This window comes from Sipha flava, unplaced genomic scaffold (genome assembly GCF_003268045.1).
Source record: "Sipha flava isolate LNK unplaced genomic scaffold, YSA_version1 76_pilon_pilon, whole genome shotgun sequence".
Lineage (NCBI taxonomy): Eukaryota > Metazoa > Arthropoda > Insecta > Hemiptera > Aphididae > Sipha > Sipha flava.
Window position 1 is genome coordinate 222,683 of NW_020273616.1, and position 17,796 is coordinate 240,478.

General features: G+C 31.7%; 1 protein-coding gene across 2 annotated transcripts; it reads left to right on the top strand.

Annotated features, from left to right (window-relative positions):
- LOC112692754 (LIM homeobox transcription factor 1-beta-like) lies at positions 1–12,319 on the top strand. 2 transcript variants are annotated; one of them, XM_025567537.1, is made up of 7 exons: positions 1–320; positions 4,998–5,190; positions 9,245–9,483; positions 9,759–9,898; positions 10,849–11,050; positions 11,228–11,329; positions 11,863–12,319. In XM_025567537.1, the coding sequence occupies exons 1-7, from the start codon at positions 254–256 to the stop codon at positions 12,147–12,149; spliced, it is 1,230 nt and encodes a 409-aa protein (XP_025423322.1). In that variant the 5' UTR covers positions 1–253; the 3' UTR covers positions 12,150–12,319. The 2 variants fall into 2 exon arrangements, with proteins under 2 accessions (XP_025423322.1, XP_025423323.1); XM_025567538.1 differs by having other exon boundaries at positions 5,001–5,190.
- Positions 12,320–17,796: the final 5,477 nt, after the last annotated feature.

The following is a 17,796-nucleotide window of genomic DNA, read 5'->3' on the forward strand; positions in this document are numbered from 1 at the left end:
CCGCCGATTCCGATCCCGTGCAGTGCGGCACCACCGTTGACGCGAACTACACGACAGCATCGATTCATCGAGCCCGTCACCGTTAGTACCTAACCGCCCGCGCACGACCGCGCACTAACACGCGCCCTCCGCTCACCCGCCGCCGACGCCACGTCGTTCACGAATACATTATTATTATTATAGTTTTTAAAAATACCCGCCGCCACACGCGTTCGTTTCAATCGCGACCAAGACGCCGCGCCGATCCGATCAAATGATGCTGGACATACTGCACCGGCACGTCGCCAGGGACATGGATGGGTTTCCCAGGATCTCCAACTGTGAGTACCCGCACGATATTGTTAAACAACATGTAAACTTAGTTGTAACTTGATTAAATTAGTCAACTTGATTAAAAGTTATCTCGCGTTCAGATATAACGCGCGCGGTGCTCATCTCCGACGGACGGGAAGAGTAGCTGTCGTACTTTTTTTTTCATTTCAAACGCTTCAGTCGTTGTTCGAAACGCATTATGAACGGTCAGGAATTGAGGAACGCTTTTATTATTCGTACCAACGGGTAACCGCCGCCTCTGTTCTTTCAATTTTTTCATCCAATCGAGCATCGGCCATAACAGTATATAGGTACCCAGTAGCGTATGCATGGAGTTCTAAGTTTAAATCCTACGTACGCTACTGTATATACCAGTGGTTTTCAACCTTTTTAGGTCCACGAGTCCTTTTGATTTAGAAATAAATATACGACTTCTGTACGAACATTTGAAATAGACAAATTCGCATTATTTATTCTAACTTTATTAAACGATTAAATTAAAAAAAAAATTATTAATATCAGGAACAATTTTCTATTAAATTAATTTTTACAATTAAAAATTAATACAATAGGAATAATTTTAATATTTGATTGGACGGCTGTGCTTTTTTTTTTATTGTATAATATTATCATAATAATACATCGTAAATTTTGAAAACGCGGTTCTTATATCTTTTTCGGTATTCAGTCTTGATCTATATTTAGTTTTAATTACTGCCAAGGCCGAAAAAACCCATTTCGCATAAGTATAAAGAAGCAAATGGAATCAAAGTACCGATAGTCTTATTGGCTACGAACGAATACTGCTTCTTTATAGTTATCCAGAATTCTGGTAAAAATGATGATGTTAATTTGGATTTTGTTACTCAATTTGAGGATAAGTCTATCAGTTGTTCTTGTTCAGAAATTGTTAGTTCTGACTGTCATATTGTAATCGAAGTAAGTCGTTACCTATTCGGTATCATAAAACCATAAATAGGCCTATTTCAAATTTATAGTCGGCCTATCTGTCTCACACACGTGCGCGCGTACATGTATAAGTGCGCGGTCTATTACACGACCTCAAAAAAAGATAACATAAACTATATTATATTACCGTTTTATATTTAGTTTCTATTGTTTTCTAACCGACGATGCCCATGAGAGCCGTGCGTCGCGCACTGGTTAAAAACCACTAGTTTATACCTATGTTTTTTTTTACACGGTTACTATCCGTCTGTGACTTACGTGATGTGTACTTCGTCGAAAATTGATTTTGATGTAATATATACGTATTTTATACCTACGTACATGTAGTACCTACGTTTGTGTTATAAATTATATTATACAATTATAGTATATTTAGCCAGTACGTGTTATAGCAGGAGCGTATCCAGGAACTTTGTATGGGGAGGTCCAACATTTTTATTTTATCTGTTCTCTAATTATAATTATATAATATAACTCAATATCAACAAATTATTGTTAATATACCTACTATAGTATGGTTTATAAATTATAGGTATATTATATAATCTATAAACTTTGTATATTGAAGATAATGGGAAATTAAAATACACTATATACTATTATTATACTATTTACTATTAAACCGTTGAGTATATAGAAATTTCACTGGGAGGGCCGGACCCGAAACCCCCTCCCAGGGTACGCCCTTACGTTATAGTAATATTCTATACTATAATAGACATGAGGCCTTCGATAAGTTTCAAAGTACATAACATCTATAGGTAAGCTTTAAACCGTTAACACATTTGTAAAATGACTAAGATTTGGAATTCGGAGTCTTAAGGATTATTTCGATTTCGGCCCCGTTTCAATACTTAAGAAAATAATAAGTCACTACCGGTTTCGATTATGGTTATAAAATAAAGATTAGAGTTCCAGTTGGAGTAAATAATATAAATAAATCACTTTTATTTTGGTTAATTTTTCTATTACAAATTTGGGTTACAATATTTTTATTTTTTTACATTTATCTTGATATAGATAGATCTGTATCAATCAGTGAGTACACATGATAGAAAATAGGCGCGATTGAGTTATTATCATTGAGTTTGTATTGGCAATGTACTTGCTCTAGACATACGTTGTGCCATTTTGTTTACAGAAGTACATACATATACATAACATAATATAGTATATTGCATTCGTGGTGTTACTCGGATTCATGCAATCGATCGTATTACGTATATATTTATTTAATGATGTCGATATTTTTATAACAATATTTGATTATATAGTAAATATCAATGAAATGTAAGAATAAATAATTTTGTTTATAATAACAATCATAATAATTAAATAATTAATAGGTTGTTAGATATCTTATAACTTAATTATTTATTAAAAATTTAAACACTAATGTATGTGCCTATTTTTTTTAGAAATTAATCAATTAATTTATTTATATCACAATTTTATAACAATATAAAATTTTTAAATTTCGCCCATCAAATAATTATCTTTTTTTCTAAAATAATAAAAATCGGCATTATTCGCGACCTGAAAATGCCAAATAGTGCTTCAGGGTCATCAAATGATTATCTAAAAATAGATTAAACCATTTTCCTACAAAGTACAAATTTATTGTTTTTACTTGAGCACCGTACTGCACTTAAAATAAATTGCATTTACATCACACATATTATTGTAGTAAAATAGTACATTATTATATTTATTGTAGAATTATAGAATTTAATTGACTGCTATATTTATAAATAGTATAATTTAATTTTCTAAGGTTTCGAATAACATATTAATAAGCACGAATGTTTTTAATATATAAATAAATTTAATTACTTTACAAGCATTGCATAACGTGATGGTATACGATATATATTCTGTCCTGAACATTTAAATTTAAGCAGATCATTTATTTACAACTATATTAACGAACGTAAAAAATATTATAATGATAATGTTTAGTTTCATTTATGTATAATATTTCAAATAAAGTTTATATTTTCAATATTTTTCATTTTAAAAATTGTAATAAATTGTTGTTCACGTCATTAGAAATATCTATATTGATATTCATAATGTAAATTATTATAAAAAATGCAACTTCAAACTAACATATATAAAATTTAATTAAATCGATTTGCATCTACGTAAAGAAAAATATTTAATTGATTTGTAATAAATAATAATTAATAGCTAATAACCACCGAACATGGTATAATATATATGTATATACCAATGCAATTAGTTTTACAGTTAAAAAAATGGACAGTTTTATCAGAGAGATAATTTAGTTATAGATAAATAACATTTTAAATGCATGGTGATTTATTTTACTTTAATTAATTTTGCAGACGATTTATTGAAATTTTAGAATGCCCTATCTGTCGCTCTAAATCGAATCATCTCGTAATACAATATACAATATGTAGTATAATATATTTAAAAATACATTAACTGCCTGTCCATTACCATTACGCTTATAAACTTTTACATGTATAACACTTTAAGTCTATATGGTACAATATAATATTATAATAATAATAATACTTATTAACACTTATAGATACTAAGTTTAAAATATAAATTATAATATTGGTATTCATATAAATTACCTTTATGCTGTTCAAAATTATCCGGTCTATCGCACATCATTCAATTTTGTTATTTATAAAATGTCAAAATACATCGTATTCGTGTACTCCGTATTTATAATATACTTAATTAAATGAAAATAATTATTTGAAATAAATAAATCCATCCTGTAACTTTTCATTCAACTGCTTTCAGCATTTCATTCTAAAGTCAAAATCGAAAAATATCATTCGAAATTCACCCAAAACATTGTTTCGTGCACGAAGTTGTACGAGAAAAAGATTTTAACAACTTTTATTCGTATTCTTATATCCAGTGTATTTTTTTATTATTCCTGGGGATCGGGGATGAACCGTTGGAATTTAATACTATTTACAATTCCTCTTGAAATGTCTCTACGAAATTGTCTTAAGGTCTATTCATTATTTCTATAGGTATATTTACAAGAACTGTATATTTTTTATCCGTTCTCAGGTTTAGGTATACCGTTGTGAAGTATAAATATTGCTCGAATACACACGAACGTTGTAAGAGATGGTGTGTATTTAAGCATTTATTAAAGTAGTAAAGTTATTAAGTATATCTGTAAATAAACTTAACCGCAGCATACGTGCTAGCAGAGTGATGGTTGGTTGGTGGATGTAATAGGCAACATCAAACGATATGCGTCCAATTTTAATAACACTACATCTATTGCGTGTGCGCCTACACGTAGATACGTGTAATGTCTGCGGTAAAAGTTCACATTTGTCTCAGCGGAATCTCGGTCCAGGCATGAACTTAGAGGGTTGATACTTCAACCCCCCGTCCCCTCGAAATATCAAAAATAATGTTATAAAAACATGTCCTGACTTACTACACATTTAATAGTTGTTTCAAAGTTTCCCGTGAGACTTGCAAACAAGATGTATAAAAATATTTACATATAATGCAATGAGTAATGAAACGTACAACATTTTACTTTTTTTTTCAACCACCTCCCCCGAACGTTCCCCCCCCCCGCCGCCGCCGTCGCATTCGGCCCTATCACCGTCATAACGTTTCGCGTACGTGGTAGGTACTACTATTGTAGTGTCGTAACATTATGCGTGCATGTGTGCGATAATTGAGCGGTTATTTGTTGTCAGCAGACGGCGACTGCGGTGATGGCCCGGCGAGCTGCGATGGCTGCGGGACGAAGATCGTGGACAGATTCTTGATGCGAGTGGGCTCGAGCAGTTGGCACGAGCAGTGCGTCACGTGTTCGGCGTGCGGCGTCCCGCTGTCCAAGTCGTGCTACTACCGCCATAACGGATTGTACTGCAAAAACGATTATGACAGGTAAACACCGCCCGGAGAAGAATTCGATCGACATTTATCTACCTCCGGGTAGTACACGCAAGCGTTGTCGTGTAAAACGTGCCTATGCGCAAATACATTTTTATAATATGTAATACGTACACGAGTTCACGTATTTATTATGTTTGTGTGTGTGTGTGTGTGTGTGTGTGTGTACAACATATCCGAACTGAAGATTTGCGCCACGATGCGGTAGCCGTCATGAAGTCGTACGCAGTGGTCAGTATAGTGTGCGAAATGCATGCCTGCAATACGAGATTGTCCTTGGGTTACGGGAACAGTGCACTCACGTCGAACTGTGTCGATCTTATAAAGTGCTTTGCGATCGACGGTTGTGCACACGCGGTAACGTCAAAGTTATTGACGAGATGGACGAAAACAACATGTTCGTAAGCCGCGGACACCCACAGACACTCTTATAAGCTCGTTGTAAAAATCTTTTATAGAATCGTGAACAAAAACGTAACCGATTATGGGGACCAACCACATTTGTAGGTGACGAACCACATATATATATATATATATATATCTTATACATGTTATAGGCATTCGTTTCAGTACCCCCTGACAGTGCCCCGAAAGCAGAACACCTAAGAGTTATTTTTGTATATTTGTAAACCGGCAACAGAGATCGCACGGGAACGACTTGTAATTTTTAACATATTAATCTCGATTTTTTAAACTGTTCGTATCGTCGTTTTCGTTTTATTATAATGCGTTTTAAGACATATATAAATCATAATGCACATTAAAATCTTCTTCTTCTTAGGCTTGTAACAGACCATTAAGGTCTAATGCCGCTTCTACAATACCTCTCCATTGCATTCTATCTACTACCAAATTGATGTTATAGGTAGGGTCCACTCATGTCAGATCTTTCCTCACAGTATTGAACCATCTTTGACGTGGTCTCCCTATGGGTCTTTTTCCATTCAGATTTCCATCGAGCACTTTTCTTATAAGACATCCTTCTGCACGCAACACGTGTCCAGTCCATTCTAGTGTTTTGCTACTAAGAAATTTACAGATGTTCAGTTTATTATAAAGTTTTTGTAAATATTCTTCTACATTAAAATCTACTATATGAATTATAGGTTTGTACAGTAATGATCTTCGGTTGTGCATAGATATTATTTTCATTATAATATTTTTTTTAATAATTATTACATTCATTACCTTAAAAATTAAATAACATAAATCCGTTTTTCATAACTGTCTAGACAGTATGATTCTAGAGGAAAGGAGTAAAAGCAAAAATAAACAAAGAAAAATTACCATCAAAACACCCTCTGGAAACTAAGTTACCAAGTACGTCATTGATTATACATATGTACAAATATACAGATATATAGAAAACATTTCAAATACACAAAACGATATATATATATATATATATATTTGTATTATTATTATGCTAACAGCGATATTATTTACACGTGTACCAAAGACGTCTATGAGGGGGTTATTTTATTGTTTTCCGTTTTATTTATATTTGTATTGGTGTAATATACTATTACGTAAAAGTCAACCGTTTTACGTAGATTTATTTTATGCTCTTCCATCAATGTCTCCTAAATATTATTTACAGACCCTCGATTTACTACACAAAGAATTCCCTTATATTCTACACTATTATTCCGTACTATTATACTTTTTGACAATTATTGACATCATAACTACATATCTTTATAAATTAATTAGTATCATACTGCAATTACTGACATTTATCATTCACGTCACATCATTACTAGTATTATTCGTTGTACAATGATGTATTTTTTTCTCGATTTCTCTCGTGTTAATTTATATAAATTACATCATATTTATATTAGATGTATCATTTAAACAATGATAACACAACTTAATATATTATTCGTAAACTGGAAAGCATTCAAGATATATATTCAACACGATTTAGTTCAGTTTTATATTCAGGATAAATCCTCTACACAATTATATCAGGCATGAAAAAATTGAAGTTCGAGGTCTAAACCTACAATTTCAACCGATGCACTTTGTATTTTCTTTAAAGTAGATTATGGTTAATTTTTTATGGGGAACAGATTTGAAAGATAAATTTATCAAAATATTTGATTTATAATTGTTCGTATTACACTATAGTATGCCGTGAGCTTAGAGAGTTATAGGTTTTTTAAAATTATTCCCATGTGAAACCTATATTTATATACTTATGTCCCTACCGATACTCACAAACACCTATCTATGCAGATTAGAACTGTACAGAAACGAATAAAAGGTAAAAAAAAATGCATGTATCGTTGAGGATTAAATCGTGCGGTGTATACCATAATAATAATAATATTGTATAAGTCGTGTTCAACAACCTAATATAACCTAACCGGCTTTCGCAGTGAGTGCCATGGACAAACACTGACAAGGCCGGATAAGGGGGGGGTCTAGTCGGGGAAATAGCCCCAGGGCCCTCTCGAGTAACCAAGTGAAAGCAGTGCCGGCCCTAGGGGGGGAGCGGTGCGATCACACCGGGCCCCGCGCTTGTATGGGGCCCCACAGGGGTATATTTATGGGGGGACTGAGGGGGCTTCAACCTTTCTCCCCGAAATCCAGGAATTGTTTATTTAGTCTACTTATTATGTCCTATCAGATGTAAATCGTAAAAGTTCAATATAATTTTATAAAGAATTATTAGTAACAACGAACAAGTTATTCATGTAAAGGGTCTGACGATTTTAATCGTAACGATATTATACTATTGAGATCGGTACATTGTGCTTAATTTTGACGTACGGTACTGCTGCATTATCGTAATTTCGATTTCTTTTACCTAGAATTGATTTACTGATATACACGCGTTGTGGCATCTCAATCACCGTACAATTTTTATACGAACCCCTATGAGCTAAAAAATTTCCGAGAAGTGATGGCGATGACCGATAACACTACACGGTGATCGGTTTACGTCGTATAGTTGTTACTTGTTTTCGTTATTATAGGTAAATTTTGTATAATAATTTTCAACTTTTGTTTTTAATAGGCTAAATTGAGGAATTTCATTTGGAGAAAATACCATAGTCCCCCCCCCCATAAAAAAAATATATCTAAATACGCCCTTGGGGCTCCACAAATTATATATTACTATTATTACCTTATTTGTAAATAAAAATAATTTAGTCCCAGTACGCAAATCGCCACCCACGTAGTCGTGTGGTCTTCTCAACAAACGGGTTGTTATCGATGAAAATTAAGATGGTACCAATTACGCATAGCATTGAAGTATTATACGCGCATGCACTTGTAAAATTGTTTATCGTCGACGACAATTCGAAATACAGTTATAGTATATATTTAGTTATATAATAATACGAAAAAATATAAATTTATATAAACAAATTAAATTAAATAATTAAACAATAATAATAATTAAACAAATTAAATAAATTAATAAATTAATATATTTGTATGGGGCCCTGCAAAATTCTGCACCGGGTCCCGAAAACTGTCGGGCCAGCACTGAGTGAAAGGGGCCCAAATAATTTTAAGCCGATACACATTTTTTATCATACTAAAATTAGTAATTTTATAGACCTAAATTGTATAAACCTATTAATTTTATAATTTTATAATGCAATTGACAATTTGTGAAATAGTTAAAAAAATTTATCGTTCTGTGAGCGTAGTGAGCAGCTTTGTAAAGCATGTTTTGTCAAAAGGGCCCATATAAAATTTCAGGCCCGGGGCCCAATAGGTGCTAAATACGGCCTTGAACACTAATGATTGACATAAAATTGCTTCAAACACAAATGAAAATTACATAAATGGCATACATATAATTTTAGAAGTTCAATAATTTACAAATGAACAAATTTCCGACCACAAAATTTTGGTACCCCCAAAAAACTGTCGCCCGGGGTAATTGTAGCCAGTGCCCCTCCCCCTAAATGCGGCTCTGTGTCCCAATATGTACTTTTCCCAGAAGTTTTCACTGAGCCTAGTCACGATTACTCGATATAATTACTATGTTATGATATGGAATTCGTTCGTGTTATTGTGTACGCAGACTGTTTGGCGTCAAATGCGGTCGGTGTGGCGAACCACTGGGAGCCAGAGAGCTCGTGATGCGCGCCGGACCCAGCCACGTTTATCACGTGGGATGTTTCGCGTGTGTGGCTTGTATGCAACCGTTGCAGAAAGGCCAGCAATACGTGGTCAAAGCTGGCGGTGGACAGCTATTCTGTCGCACGGATTTTGAAAAAGAAATATTTTTGATGCAACAGACCGTGGGCAGTCCGCAACCAGGTAATAATAATAACAACGATGACCTCATCCTTACAGTAGTACACTGGATCAGTGACGTGGGGAACTCAAAAAAGTTCAAAGGCTAATTGGTATTTTTTGATACCCACCCACCTCCCATTAAATTGAGAGGTGGCCGCCTCTTGATAACCCACATCGCTACGCCACTGCATCCGATCATATATTATTATTATTATTATTGCGTATACGCACGTGTTCATGCAATAAATATTTAATGAATTGATGCTGACCACCGTCGTGGGGTGTTTTTTTTTCAGACGACGGCCTTGTTTTGGATGAGAATTGTAGGCCTCGAGACGGCCGCCGAGGACCGAAAAGACCCAGGACCATATTGACTTCGGTGCAACGGCGGCAGTTCAAAGCTTCTTTTGAAGTCAGTCCTAAACCTTGTAGAAAGGTGAGAACAACGTGTCAATATAATTATATTGTATAGGAGTATAATAATGAAGAGAATGACCAGTGAAAATGGAAACGAGAAAAAGCACTAGAAATATAGATAAATGATCCGAGAATTACTAAAATAAATATAATGAGCTACGGAAAACTAATATGTGAATAATATTGCTTAATTACATACAGTTATGTTTTTAACCGGAAATTTAAATATTCATTAATCGTCATTACTTTTACTTTATATTTAATTTCAAAAAAAATTAAATTTTCATTATTTGTACATATTAGAACATTTGTGGCAAATGTATAGGATATTGTCACGGTATGACTTCTTGAAGAATTATCTACCTACTTTTTTGTATTATTGGGTACCGTTTCGACGTTTTGTAAAAGAAAAAAAAATATATGCGTATGTACGAATTGAGTTGTTTTCATAAGCGTACGCACAGGGGCAGCAGGGTGTGCTCTTGCTGCCCCTGGACAGTTTAAATATATTTGCCCTAGGGCCAAACAGTCCAAGCTGACTTTAATTAAAAATAAGTTAATTATCCGAAAAGTGTATTCAATTACCAAGTTAATCTTTAATGTGATTAAATAGGTTACAAAAAAAAAAAACACAGTCACTACAGGCTTCTACAGTATACTAGTTATGCACCTACAGGTCATTTGTAAAGAAATAAATAGCCCAGTAAAAATATTTGATGGTCATGACTTGAAACACTGCGCATGCCTATGGTTGTTTTAATTTTTATTTTTTCATTATTTCGCTTGTCGGACAACATTTTCATCGGCTTTTTTCATACTCCTTTATGTCTGCTGGATTGATTTTCCCCGTTAACATTTTCTATAGCCATTCTTGTGATCAATTGTATTTTTCAGGCCATTTCATCTAAAGTTTCGTACACTGTATACACATAATCAATATGTTTTTTTTGTACTTTTCTCCGAACGCAGGTCCGAGAAGCGCTCGCAAAAGATACAGGCTTAAGTGTACGAGTGGTACAAGTATGGTTTCAAAATCAAAGAGCTAAAATGAAGAAAATCCAACGGAAAAGCAAACAGGACGATAAGAACATGAATAACAACAATGCAAACAACACGGACAAAAATGAAACGGAACACCCGACCAACACCACGTCTAGTGTATGTTCTGGAGGTCAGTATTTACATTCTGTACAATTATATTTATCATACGGATATTGTATACAGCTAACGGATGGCTCGTATAAAAATCGAAATTCGCAAGTTATCGAATGTGTATAGAAACCGACAGATCCATCGTATTTTGCCCCCGATTCGATTTTATAATTCAACTAATTTATTTGCGTTCCAGATCATTATTTGAGTTTGAGTACGTTGAGCATGCACGACAGCAGCGATTCTAACTATCAGAACAGTCAACCGCTGAACCCCAACATACCGTACTCGCCCGAAGGTATGATATCCATATTGTAACACGGGTCTGTTCACTGCATAACTTTAAAATACTATTAATATACCACATACGAGTTTGGATCGTTACCTTTACCTCGGAAACGAAACACATGCATATAAATATACATACATGTATATATAAATATGTATTTATACGTAGTATATATTTAATAAATTATATTTAATATGGAGGGAGTGGTTAAAAGTTGAACCCCCCTCCACGAAATATAAAAAAAAATTAATAAAAAAATGACGACCTATAAATTAAATGTTTGTTTTAAAGTTTTTCAAGAGACTTGCGAATAAAAAATATATATATATATATAAAATTAGTAATGAAGCATGTAATGAAGCTATTTATCGAAAAATTAAACTTCATATTTTTTCAATCCCCCCCAACGAATTTTTTTTTCTGCTTTCGCCCCTGTATTTATGAATCAAATTCAAATATATTGTGTTTACATATTATTAGGTATACTACGTAACTATTGTATCGTCTAACACATCCGCGCGATTTGCGCATATCGTTCGTAGGTACGTACATCGGCGATCATTCGGTGGACAGTTTCTGCAGTTCAGACGTGTCGCTGGACGGTAGCATAACCGCGGCGGACGAGATCGGTTCAGACACCATGTCACTAGACCTTTCCGTAGCTCACGGCACGGGCCATCACCCGAACGTACAACAGCAGCACCACCAACACCATCACCATCACCATCACGTCGGCGGGGCTGCGTCTGCGGTTTCAGGCCAGCAGATCAATCCGATAGACAAGCTGTATCTAATGCAAAACTCGTATTTCAATAGCAACGATCATTAGACACCATAATATATAGATGGTTGGATGGTTATACAGAGAGAGAACCATAACACGAGCTGTGTACAAACATACATATTATATTATATTTATAAATAGCTACGGTCGCATATCAGGACCTTATAGCCTGTATATTATTATTATTATTATTAAAACAGTAGTTCTCGCCTTTATACCTCTTTTTACATAAAATTATATTATACGTACCTAATTGCATATATACACATACACACACACACTCGCATTTACACACACACACACACACATACCTGTCTAGTCCGTAATCTAAATTATAACTAATAACGTATTTGTATACCTACTAAAAACTATTTCATAGTGTGTAATATTATTGATGTAGGTGATATATTCGCGCAACAAAGCTATAAATTGTCCGATTCATGAAACTCTTTTCCTCTGCAATTAGAAGACTCGATTATTTTAGTGGGTACGTGTGTATGTTAATAATTTTAATTCTCCAATGCTTCGATACCGTAATAATACATCCGATGATCGATTTAGCCTAGCTGGTTTCGTGAATTGGACAAATTTTCACCAGGAATATAATAATTGAGAGGTTGCCAGATGTTATTCTGTTTCGAACGGAAAACATTTCTTAATTTTTCTCACGTTCTGCGTTCCGACAAGCTTTCCTAAAGACACCGAAATGCCCGGTCGTTTATTTTTAATTTTCGCATCCCAAACCCTTACCAACATCCTTCTTCCTTCGACTAAAAACGATTATTTTTAAGTATCGATATCTTATGTACCTATATGTAAGTATAATTTATTGTTTTTCATTTTCAATGTTTAATTTTGTTTTACATTATATTATAAAGTTTTAATTAAGTGTTGTAACTCTATAACGCGATAAAATGTTGGTAGTCCACAAGAAAATTTTGGATGTTGCAAACAATTCTGAAAATTATTTGATATTGTATTAACCTTTGGTTTATCAATCGACGACAATAGAGATATGATAGTCAGCACCAGTATTATATAAAAATGTAATAATCAAAAACGCAATAAAAAAAAAAATTAAAAAAATCCTTTATTATTGTTATTATTATTTTACTAATATTTTTTTTTTAATTAATAGAAGAATTATCAGCGGAACAGCATTAAAAAAAAAAAATCTGTAAATTAATAAACCTAAGACCTTGTATTATAAACACTATAAACACTAAATTTATAATGGTCCATAGAATTAAGTTATAAATATAGAGATTTGTTAGGCCTAGTTAGATTAGCGATCACTGCTCTAAAACATATAGCGTTTATAATATTGCAAATATTTTTATTATTTTAATTATTATATATAATATATATATATATGCAAAATATTGTTGAGGAAACTTCACTTTATTTATACACATTCTTAGCTCCATACGCGTAACTTGAAAATTTATTAGGGGGGGGGGGTGAACATTATGTTAAATTAGCTAAAATTTAAAATTTAGATTTAAAAAAATAACTGTATAGTAATAACTATAACCAGCTGTTTTGTACTTATTTTAAAACAAAGTATGTTAAATATTAGAGGGAGCACTACCCCTCCTAATTTATTCTTAGGAAGGGGCAATGACCCCCTTCCTAGTTTACGTCTATGTTTAGCGAAAACATTGAATCTCTTTTTTTCTACTTCATTTCAGTAGGCACCTAGTAAGACTGCACTAAAAGTTTCATAATACAAAGTTCGATGCATCAAACTTGGAGCAAATGTTAATTATTAAGCATATGCAAAATTAAAAAAAGTTATTTACAATTTTCGTAATTTTTTTACGATTTAAGAACTGAAAATGAAATAAACTTAAAAGTAATAATGGTTAATCCTTAGTGGCTAATTTAGAAATCTCAGAATAAGGGTAACACAGCAACACATATTTTGCCCCATCCAAAAAAAAAAATTTAATTTTTCTTATGACTTCTCGTAAGAATATTAAAAATTCAGTTACAAATAAAATATTATCAGAGAAAATATAATAAAATTCTTATATATATATAGGTACTAATAATCGTATATAATTTCTATTTTTGTTCATATTATCCTGGAGTGCGACAAACTCATGACCATCATGACCACCTTATGGTTGTATAAGTGTACTAAATGTCTGACCTAACCTAACCTCTAGGATAATTATTTTTTATTTTTATTTTTTTTGTGCTCGTGAATGGTTTTATTTTACATTTCAGAGTCACATTCATAAAATGTTGGGGATCACTAGTTTATAGTCTAGTATGTAACCTATGAAATAAATATTTGTTATCCTTCTAAACTTTTAAAAATTCGCTGTTCTGGGTTAATCTCCCCTGTGAGTCCCATAAATATCTGTATTTCTTTGAATAAAATTGGCCATATTATTGTTTACATTGATGTAGATAACACAAGACTATTCCCAGTACTCGAATTGAGGGGGGGACGGAGTACTCCAACTAATTTTCAGAAATTTTAGCGTCCCCCTACTATTATTACACTATAATCATAACGCTCAGCCAGTTTTGGGGACGTTCTTTTTTTAAAGTAAATAGAGTCCCCTTTTTTTCATTTTGCCAAGTCGAGCACTGACTATTCCCTTAGGATTTACCGTTCTACCAAGAACCTACTAGAAATGTGAAATAATTTTTTTTTTTTTATTACTTTATTTTGCATTGAATCCTCTTATTACGAATGCATTGAATTACTATGGTTTTAAATTGAATCTGATAAATACAATTACAGGTCAGTTAAAATTAATTTTATCCAATCTGCGATACAACCAACGCAACTAAGAACTTACATTAAAAATCGATACTTTTTCGGATTTTTGTTTTTAGTCTGGCTACCCCTAAAATATATACATATGTTGTAGTTATATATTTAAATCTTGTAGATAAGCCTCTCTAAGTGTAAGTCTGAAAATTGTATTGTACCTATTACAAATTCTAAAATTGTAAAGCTATACCTACTGTAAGTGTACATTAATATAACATGTGCATTGACATATATGTGTTATCAACATGGCTACCTGTGATCTATTGAAATTAATTAAACTATACTATCCTATCCGTTGAATGTTTTCTTTTAAATGGGATCTCGAGTTTCTCTAGAAGAATTTCAGTAACGTATAATTCATAATCAATACAAAAATGAAAAATTAAACATTATTTACTCTCCAACAACGATTGATAGTGTTAGAGCAGGGATGGCTAACCCGCGGCCCACCTTGGAAAATTTGCAGCTCGCGAGATTTATCAAACATTTACAAAAAAAATTTATTTTTGGTCCAATTAAAATATTCTGAAATGCCCGCACAACGCGGAATCCGTTTCATTAACAACGTAATCGCAACAAACTGTTTGATTATCAATAAAATCTTTGTTTTGTAGTATGATGAATCATAGCATGCAAGTAGTCATAAAAACAGTGAATTACTGCACCGACAATTTTAAGAGTTCTTGAAAGAATTGGATTCAGAATACGGTGATAAAAACAATAATAATTCATTCTGTTTATTTCAAATACAATTATAATTTTATGTGGCCCGCAAGATCATTTGAGTTGGCCACCCCTGTGTTAGAGCATAGGTTAGCATAGGCTTAGTCCCTCAATATTTCTATAGTCTTCCCAAATGAAATTAATTTAGTATCAGAACTATTTCATTATTATTATACATTGAATTAAAATTCAAATTTAAAAGTTACATATTTATGTATGTACATATGAATTATTAATATTAATTAAATTATAAACCTTAAAAAAATGATAAAGAGGTGTTTAGGGGAAAATTTTCATCATAAACTTTAAGAAAATTGAGGGCTGATTCTACAAAGATTTTAATCTTTAATAGTGAATAGTGACGAATTGTATTTTTATAGAAATTACTAAAATGGGAATTCAAGGACATAGCCTATACAGGTTCGAACTGTCTTGATACAAATAGTCCTCCTCCCATAAATGAACTCCATTTTCTGTCTATGCCCATGATTGTACTTAAGTACTTATATCTGTATAATATTAATATTATTTATTACTTTATTTTGTTATATGGAAAGAGGACAATAACAGTTTATAATCTACTGTATTTTTATATATAATGCATGTGTTAAATAGATACAAGGTAGTTAGTACCCATTTTTATGAGAGATTAATAACATATTTCAAGCTAAACATAAAGTCAATCCCAAACTATGTTTATAAACTGATAATAATAATTGTAAGCCAAAGATGATTAAATTTACAGTATAAACAATTGTATTACTTATACTATTCCCGTCAAATAATTTGTTTATAGCATTAATTTTATAACAGAACTTATTTTATAAAATTATGCTTAATGGTACAATAATATTTAAACAAGATTATTATTTATCATATATAAACATATATATCTAATATAATAATAATCTCTTAATTAATTTAGTATTATGCATATTGCATTTTGTTGTATTATTTCAATGGAAATCTTAGACATGATGTACATATGTTATAATATTTAAGTTTACATATATATTTTATTAAAATAAATTAATCTTTATTTGAATGAATTACAAAAATATATAAGATTTGTAAAATAAAATGGTTAGAAAAATAATGTAATTCATGAAAATTAAAAAAAAAATTTTTAAGTCGAGAAAAATTAATTTCTTTACTATTTAGATTGTATTTTCTTGTGAGAATCAAAGAATTGTATTTCAACATTGTTCAATAATTCAAATTTTAAATTAATAACATTTCGACTTAAAAATATTAATTTTTTTTCCTAGTATGGTGTTTATTTTTCATTAGAAATTGTTTAAATTATATATTGGCAGTGCTCGACTTGGCAAAATTAAAGAAGGGGGACTATGTTTGCTTAAAAAAAATTGCGTCCCCAATACTTGTTAAGCATTATAATTATAACATCATAATAGTAGGGGGACGTTCAAATTTCTAAAAATTAGAAAAGGTACGCCGTCCACCTGCGTCCCCCCTCAAGTCAAGCACTGTATATTGGCCCTAATATTATAAGTACTTTAATTGTATATAAATATTTTTATTATGTACAATAAGGTACATATATTTTTATGATAAAAATATTATTAAAAAATTAAAAGTTATACATATATATATACACACACACTTATCATTATTCGACGATAAGACACACACAATTTTTTTTTTTTTAATTAACAGTATTTCAAAACAAATATTTAATAAAATAAGAAATTTAAAAGTATAACTCAATGTCACTTTTGTATCTGCCATTAATGATTAAGAAGTATAAATGATCAATGAGATATTCCTAAAAATTCATCAATGACACAAATAACTTTTTTTATAAGATTTTAATATGCATAATAAAATTAATTTGTCAACGAATAATTTAATGATTAGATAGTATTTATAATGAAACATTTTTCATCTATTGATTTACTTATTTTAAAAATTGGAGCAGTTGAGTATTTTTAGAGTTCAGACTAACATTTAAGGTAATTATAGATCTATTCAGTATACGGAAGACATACAGATAACAGTATTTTAAGTAAATCATTTTTATGAATAAGATATAGAACAACTATACTTAAAATATCCAATTAAATTAAATTAAATTAAGATTGTATTTCTTTAACTTTAAGATATATATTTTAACAATAATAGTAAAATTATTTATAATTTTAAAATAATTTTACTTAT

What these genes read in the sequence shown, in the direction of transcription:
- LOC112692754 (XM_025567537.1), top strand. Translation starts at nt 254, where the DNA reads ATGATGCTGGACATACTGCACCGGCACGTCGCCAGGGACATGGATGGG. An exon ending in TGCAAAAACGATTATGACAG is followed by an intron (nt 5,191 to 9,244) that starts GTAAACACCGCC and finishes TTGTGTACGCAG; the next exon opens with ACTGTTTGGCGTCAAATGCG. An exon ending in CATACCGTACTCGCCCGAAG is followed by an intron (nt 11,330 to 11,862) that starts GTATGATATCCA and finishes TATCGTTCGTAG; the next exon opens with GTACGTACATCGGCGATCAT.